This window comes from Myotis brandtii, unplaced genomic scaffold (assembly GCF_000412655.1).
Source record: "Myotis brandtii unplaced genomic scaffold, ASM41265v1 scaffold320, whole genome shotgun sequence".
Classification (NCBI taxonomy): Eukaryota; Metazoa; Chordata; class Mammalia; order Chiroptera; family Vespertilionidae; genus Myotis; species Myotis brandtii.
Window position 1 is genome coordinate 1,452,319 of NW_005362270.1, and position 8,302 is coordinate 1,460,620.

Sequence of the window (8,302 nt, forward strand, 5' to 3'; positions counted from 1 at the left end):
CCTTGTCGCCCTCCGCAGCCTGGCCCGACCCCCAGTGGCACCAACGTGGGCTCCTCAGGACGCTCCCCCAGTAAAGCGGTGGCCGCCCGGGCGGCAGGTAGCACGGTCCGGCAGAGGTAAGGATCCCGGGGACCCCCTTGGCTGTGGGCCGGGAGGAAGGGGACCCAAGAACCCGCTGGTCCTGAGAAGGTCACCCAGAATGTTAAGGTTCACGAGGACAAAGCGGGCCCCCGGTGACGTGGCCGTGGGAGCAGCGGTCTTTGGGTCTTTGTGTCTAGAGAGGGAGGTGACATTTTATTCTCATTGCACAGTTAAACACGGACAGAGACAACGTGGAGAAAACGGGTGTCATTGAACTGACTCTGGACCTGAGCTTTGCACTCACATTTCCGTCAGTTTAACAGGATTTGTCCAACTCATTGTCCCCGGTCATCCCAGCCCCCCACTCCCCAGGCACGTTGCTTAACTTACGGGTACATGTGGCTCTGCCTTCACCCAGAGCCAGAACTTCAGCGTCATCTTGGGTTTTTTCTTAGGCTCTGTCCCTGTCCAGTCGTTTGTCAGACTTTAAATTATACGCAAAAACCTGCTGCTCATCACTTCTTTGCGTCTCTCTTCCTACCGCCCCGATTTAGCTGTCAGCTTCTTGTCTAGACTTTTGCATTTTCTACTCTTCTACCCTCCAGGCCCTTCCACTCCAGTCCCTCGTGTGCTCTGGTTCTGTCACTCTTCTGCTTAGTTTCTCTGTTAGTTGCTTTTTGCTGAACAAAAAAAGGGTGAGGGGGGGCGGATAGCAAGGTTCTTGGTGACTTTTTTTTTTTCCTGTCCATCAGCTTCCCTTCTCCCTGGCTCCTGGGATCCAGCAATAGTCAACCTATTACTGTTTTCTGAACCTCCCTTCCTCTCCCCCCACACAGCTTCTGTTTATTCTCCTAGGACTAAGCTCAGAGGTTTTTGGAGGCCTTCCCTGACTCCAAAAGTAGCAGTAGCTATTACTCCTCCCTCTTGCTCCCAAAGCATTTCGTTCATATCGTGGCAATAACATTTGCTCCATATTAAACTTTGAAAGAAACTGCCCAAGTTCAGTCTATTCTATGTGAGATGTTACACAATAAGTGATCAATGAAGGAAGGAATCAAGCAACCCTGTTGTCTTCAGATATTCGAAGGAGCTAGTGGGGTTTTATGTAGAGAGGGAAACACCTTGAAGGGATACAAGAAAATGATTCATAAGGATGTGAAGAGTGATGAGATTTTTCTTGTTGGCTATAGTAGGTACATGTAAAACTAATAATGTGAACTTAGCAGAGACGGATTTCAGCTCATTGAAAGTTCTGATATCACTGTGATGTTTCTCTTGAAATTGTTGTTGTTTTCTTTGGATTATAAAATCCGTATTATTAACCGGTTAATCCGAACTGTTAACCAGTTAATAGTTAATCCGCATTGTTAGCCGGTTACGCATTAACCGTAATAATGCAGATTTTGTAATCAAAGAAAACACGATAATTTCAAGAGAAACATAAAAAATGCTTTTTATTGAAAGTAATGTCCATCGCCAGCTACACATTTCCCCCATCTTTCAGGTAATTTGTAGATACTGTCCCAATAGAACTTTTCTTGTTTTGAGGCAAACCATTCAGAGACCTAATTTTCCACTTCTTCGTACGTTTTGAAGTGCTGCTCAGAAAGTGCGTGGGCCATCGATTGGGACAAGTGGTAACCTGAAGGAGCAATACAACAAAATAGCATACATATCAAATCGCATATATATGAACATCTGTGTAACTCCATCTATTGAAAAAATCCGCATTATTAACCGGTACACCTAGTAAAGAGATGGTAGGGATAAGGTTTTCACTACTGTTTTCTCTCTATGTGGGAGATCCTAAACAAGCTTTCCTTTTCAGAAATTTAGAATCAGTAGCCCACAGATAACGGGGATGGGATTTTACGGAAGGGTGTGCTGGGATTTGGTTAATGATAGGGGCAGGCTTCCCCTCTCTTCCTTTCCTTCCCGAGGATTTCTTAGGAGTGGGCTGAAGAAGATGTCTTCTGACTTCTCATGCTTCCTGCTTACGCTCGCACTGTAGCACTCCAGCACGGGGAGAGGAGGAGTGGGGGAGCCGTGCTCGGTGGAAGGGCGGTTGTTGGGTGGGCTTCTCCAGTGACTGAGAGGAGGGAAAAGGTTTCCCCCCTGTTGGTGGCAGTGCTTGTGTCAGTGCTGTCCAGCGCCTTCTGTATGCGAGGGCTGCCTCCATCACAGCTCATCTCACCAGCCTTGGTCTCCTGTGAAGGACAAGTTCTAGTTGGGTGTTTTCTCCATTTTTTCATATCCTACCTCTGTCCAAGATTTATGGCATATCAAAATAGTGAAAACAGACTACAAAATGATTTTTTTGGTAAAATATATGTTCCATTTTGGGACCTGGATTATAATTACAGCTTAATATTTTTGTCTCTTTCATAACAAATACAGTAATTTTAAAACATTTTAAGGTAATTTAAGTCAGATTACAGTTGACCCTTGAACAACATGGATGTTAGGGACATTCCCCTTTCCCCTGCAGTCAAAAATCCACGTATAATTTTGACTCCCCCAAAAACTTAACTACTAGTAATAGCTTACTGTTGGCCGGAAGCCGTATTGATAACATAAACAGCTGATTAACACATATTTTGTATGTTGTTATGTTATATACTGTATTCTTACAATAAAGCAAGCTAGAAGAAAGAAAATATTATTTAAAAAATCATAAAGAAGAGAAAATACATTTATGGTATTGGGGGAAAAAACCTCGTTTAAGTGGATCCACACAGTACAGTTTAAACCCATGTTGTTCAAAGGTTGATTGTATGTAAATTCCGGACATTTTAGAGCAGAGTTTTGTTACTTGGCTTCACAAAAATGCATGAGAAGAGAAACAAGTACGTTGTCCAAATGAGGTGCCATATGGTTGGGCAAGAGGATGGGCTCTGGAGTCAGAACTGGGTCCTCAGCTCAGCTCGGCCACCTGCTGGCCGTGTGGTCTTAGGTAGGCACTTGGCTTAACCTTTTCTGAGCCTCATTTTCCTCTTATAAAACAGAACTGGTAACTGCTTTCCAGGGTTAGTGTGTGCATTAGCATGTGGCAGGTACTCAATTCATGGTAGTTATCATGACTCGTGGGGTGAAAACAAGAATTAGGGGTATACTCACAAAAGAAAATGTGTTTTTTCTTCTTCTTATTTTGGTTCTTTAACAATGTAATGGTAGCAGGTACTTAATTCATGGTAGTTATCATGACCCATGGGGTGAAAACAAGAATTAGAGGTATACTCACAAAAGAAAATGTGTTTTTTTTTTCTTCTTATTTTGGTTCTTTAACAATGTAATGGTAGCATATGTTATAATGCCATTAAAAGGGTTCCCCCCAAAAAAGACTGTTTGTAACATTTTCTCTCTTAACAGGAAAAATGCCAGCTGTGGAACAAGGAGCGCGGGCCGCACGACCTCAGCAGGCACTGGGGGGATGTGGCGGTTCTACACGGAAGACTCCCCTGGCCTCAAAGTGTAAGTCTTGGGAGCAGACCTTGTGTTCCTGTCAGGTGTCACAGGCTGATGGGCAGCACTGTCTCTCCGCCACCAGTGGTGCTGGCTTTGATGAATTTACAGTACACACAGCTTCGTTTGGGCCAGGTGGACCGGGTTTGGTTTGTCTGTATATCAGCCAATTAATATATAGGGCCTGGAATGATATCTCTTCATGGATTGCATGAAAGCAAGGGAAAATCTTCATGTAGCTAAGCCAGAATAAACAATGGAAACAGAGAGAACTGGAGGAAAAACTGCTTAATTAGATGAAATTGTTATTTTTTGGTTGTCCGACACTGAGAAAGAGGAGTAACCCATTGAATATGAGTTGGGTGGTTTTTCAAAGCTTTCCTGGAACCATAAGCTGATATTATTGCAGCTAATAGACGTTTCTGCATTAGGCTGTGTTAACGAAAGTTCTTTGGCCTTTTTGCCTTTTGTGAGTGGTGAGTAGACCTTGGGGTGAACATAGCACTTTCCAAGTTCTTAAGGCCTGAGAGTGCTCATTAGGTGATGGGAAATGGGCACCTGGGGGACCCCTGTTCCATGCCTTGCTCACCTCACTTTCCAGGGTTTCTGGTACTGTGTGGCAGACCTAATCCCACAGGTTTCTGATCATGTAGGCCCTAGGACACCACTGCTTACAGCTGCTTCCTGACTCAGCCAGTGGATGAGGAATAGGAACACTGCAGGTTCAGAAGCTCAAGTTTAGAGAGGCAAAGTTATGTTCTAGCAAGAGCCGGAACCAGATAATCTAGAATGTTCAATCCTGTGCTCCATATGTCTATCTGGTAGAAAAGAGACAATCCATATGTCTGTCTGGAAGAAAAGAGACAAAATTAGATTTATTTGGATTAGTTTAACTTGACCAGTAGCTTGGCTTGGATCACAAATTTAAAGACTTGTATGGTAAGGTGAGAATGTATTCAGGAAGTACTTCTTGGGGTTGGGGATATATGAGTTGGCTGTATTCAGACAACCTTTTGGTCTTTGTTAAAGGTAATTTTTCTGAGTATTTCAGAGAGGAATTTTGAAGCCCCTTGCTCTTTAGGGTATCCAGGAGACTCCTTGAAACCCTTCTTAAGAAGGTGGTAAAAGCTTTTCTCCTGTGGGTGATTCTGGCTTGTGCTGGCTCTGGGCTTTCTGCTATTGTGCAGCCAGGCTTGCTTGTTGCTACTGCTTGAGTACTCCCAGGAATTGCTAGAAACTGTTCCTTGAAGTGTTGTAAAGTACAGTCTCATCCCACCAGAAAGATGGTAAAAGGACGCAATTGGGAATTCGTATTCACAAATCCACATCTTGGAGCAGTCAAGTAACATCTTAGAGTTTGTTGGCTCTTGTAGGATCTTAGAATTTTTTTTTTTGAATAATAGTAGCATTTCTGGTGAGCTTATTATAAACTTGATAATCCATGTGTATTAATTTACTTAATACCTCAGTAACCATATGAGAGAGGTACTGTGATTGTCCCTACTTTACAGATGAGGAAACAGGCTTGGAGAAGATAGGTAATGGGGCACAGTCACAACTCATAAAGGACGGAGTGGGTTTGCAAACTCTGGCACTTGGACTCTGAGAGCTCCACTCTCAGCTTTGTGCTCTATGGCTGATGATATGCTAACATTGCTTTAAAATAGGGGCTGTGATTGAGTGCAGTATGGTAACATTCTCTTCCCATGTGTTTTTAAATTTGTTTACTCCTATAATTGTACAAATTTTGGAAGAACAAAATAGTGTAGCAAGGACATTGATCTCTGTGCATTGTTTATTGTTCACTAGTGGACTCTTACTCCACTGCCTTAAACAGTGAAGGTTGTCTAAGTAAATCTTACTTCGAAATAATAGTTTTATAATTGGATCATTTGTACTTAAAAAGTTTGGAGAAGTTTTTATTTTTATTATGGAAAATACCAAATACATGAAATTAGAGAGACTAGTATCTCTAAGACATCAGATCATTTTACTTGTATAATTTTAGTATGTTTTACTAGAAGAGAAGGATTTCTCCTATCTAACTAACCACAATGCTGACGCCACACCTCTCCCCCCATCCCTTCCACTCTCTCTAGAAATCAATGGAAAAAATATCCTCACTCCTTGGGTGAGGATTAAAAAAAATAAAAAAGAAAAAGGAATATGGTGATGTATTATTACTAAAAGTAAGCATGCCTTTTCTTCTTTCTTTTCAGTGGCCCTGTTCCAGTATTGGTTATGAGTCTTCTGTTCATCGCTTCTGTATTTATGTTGCACATTTGGGGCAAGTACACTCGTTCATAGATTTGGCTACATCCATCTGTCATCTGAAGAAGGAGAAAAAAAAATCAATATATCTTGGACCAAAAGCATAGTGATTTTCTGTTCATGAGAAAGAAATTTTCTGTAAGCTTACTGTTTTACAGGGAACTTAACGAGAATTGATTTTAAGGATCAATTTTTTTTCTATGGCTAATAAACTTTTTAATTCATTTATACCAAGTCTGATCCTTTAATCTCTCTGCCTTTCAATTACAAGTAAATATGTAGAAAACACGTCTTTTGGAGCTTGTTTTCTTTGTGGGATTGACAGGTCCTTACATGACCATGTAGTTCAAATCCAAGGTCCTGTAATTGGCCTTGGCTTGTTTTCTTCTAGGTATTTCTGTCCTGGTGATCGTCATTTTGAGCGTTCCGTGGTTTTTAAGGAGTGTGCCTATGACTGCCTCAGGCAGATCTATATTCAAAGGCAGCTGGTACCCAGAGGAATAGTCATAGAAATCAGAAATGTGTGCTTATTCTTTTCTTTGTCTCTAAAACCTATGAATTAAGAACTCTCTCCCAGTTTTATATTTTGTGAGTATAGATCAGGAGTTTCCATCTATCACTTGTCGCTAAACCTATTTTGAAGAATTCATTTGATAAGTTGGATTTTTCAAATAAAATTTTGTTTTCATTGTGAAAATTAAAGACTTCTCTAATTAGACTGGGTATCAGCATTTCCAAACTGAGTTGATACAATTCCAAACAAAAAATTAAAAAAATTGAAGTTTCACTTAGCTTATGTTGCCATTCTGGGAATAAGCATTCAGTTTCTGGTAGACCCTAGGAAATACCAAGAATAGCTTACAGGTGCATACTTCAGGAGTCTAGGATATAAGCCAGATTTTCTAAGGAGTAAGATATCCCTGTGAAATCCCCTTAGTTGTCCAGCAGAATCACAACATGATAAAGAGGTGTATTAGTGCCCTAGCTGGTTTGGCTCAGTGGATAGAGTATTGGCCTGCGGACTGAAAGGTCCTGGGTTCAATTCCAGTCAAGGGCATGTACCTTGGTTGCGGGCACATACCCAGTAGGGAATGTGCAGGAGGCAGCTGATCGATGTTTCTCTCTCATCGATGTTTCTAACTCTCTATCCCTCTCCCTTCATCTCTGTAAAAAATCAATAAAAAAAAAAGAGGTGTATTAGTTAAGAATCAGATAATTTTAACAATGACTTTCTCATAAATGAAGCTTTAAAAAGAACTCCTAGAACAGTTAAGCTGTTTTATAAGTGTTTTTCTTAACTCCTGGCTATAAAGTCAATTTAGGTCCAGAATACCAAATTAAATGTTGAAAGTATATATCTTTAAAAAAGATTTCTTAGGGCAATATATGGGTAAGCATGCTCTTGTAAATACTAAAAAATGGGAAATTATTGGGAGAAAATGATGAAAAATTGGTCCTCTGGGATCCCGGGAATTGCTTATTGTGTGAAATGGGTATCTTCATTTTGAAATTCAGGGGACAATGTCTTAATTTCATTTTGAAGAAATTAAAGATTATGGTATCTATAATGGATTTTTTTTTCAGGTTGGTGGTACCAATAACAGCTAAAAGTTAAGATCTTAATTTGGAAAACAAATCTGTTTCTCTATCCAGATGGGTGTGTTTTTCTCTGGGGGAGCTCTGGAGCCACTTGGGGGAGCTGTTGTGTTGTTGGGTGCGTTCTCTTCACTGCATAGTGCTGCCTGTTAGCCCTGTCTGCCTAGCTGTGGTCTCTGGTGGACTGATAGTGGAAAGTCACTGAATTCTGAGCTAGCAATTTATAAGAAATGCTGCTTGTAGTGGCAGAGCAAGGAGATGCTTAATTCAGCAGAAGGAAAATTGGGGGTTGGATACAGCGATGTACAACATCTATTATGTAGCTACTTTTGGCTCTGACAATACAATGCTAATGCAATCTTAGTGTTCAAGATGTTCCTTTTTTTTTCAAATTTTAAAAATTGTGGTAAAACACATGTGACATAAAGTATATCATCTTAACCATTTTTAAGTGTTCACATCAGTGGTATTAAGTGCATTCATATTGTTGCTCAACCATCACCACTATCCATCTCCAGTACTCTTTTTCATCTTACAAAACAGAAACTTAAATGCACCAAATAATAACCTCCCCCTTTCCCCTCAGCCCCTGGCACCGTTCTACATTGTGTCTCTGTAAATTTGACTCTTAAAGTACTTCATATAAGTGGAATCATGCAGTATTTTGTCCCTTGGTGACTGATTTACTTGTTAACGTAAAAAACAACAACATTGAAACCTGTAAAGAATTTTTGTGAGTTTATTTGAGCCAAACTGTCGACATATGCCGGGAAGCAGAACCTCAACGAATTGAGATAATGCTCTGGAGAATGGCGGGGTTACAATTGTATTTATACATTGCAATCAAAGGAGGGACATAGGTGGGTTACATGAAATTCATTGGTGACAGATT

General features: G+C 40.7%; 1 protein-coding gene across 1 annotated transcript in view; it reads left to right on the forward strand.

Annotated features, from left to right (window-relative positions):
* SEC61B (Sec61 translocon beta subunit) overlaps positions 1-6,044 on the forward strand; it is a 6,509-nt gene extending 465 nt beyond the window's left edge. The window contains exons 2-4 of the mRNA XM_005870652.2: positions 19-116; positions 3,451-3,552; positions 5,763-6,044. Coding sequence (XP_005870714.1) covers positions 19-116; positions 3,451-3,552; positions 5,763-5,850 — 288 coding nt within the window. The 3' untranslated portion in view covers positions 5,851-6,044. The remainder of the gene's footprint in view (positions 1-18; positions 117-3,450; positions 3,553-5,762) is intronic.
* Positions 6,045-8,302: the final 2,258 nt, after the last annotated feature.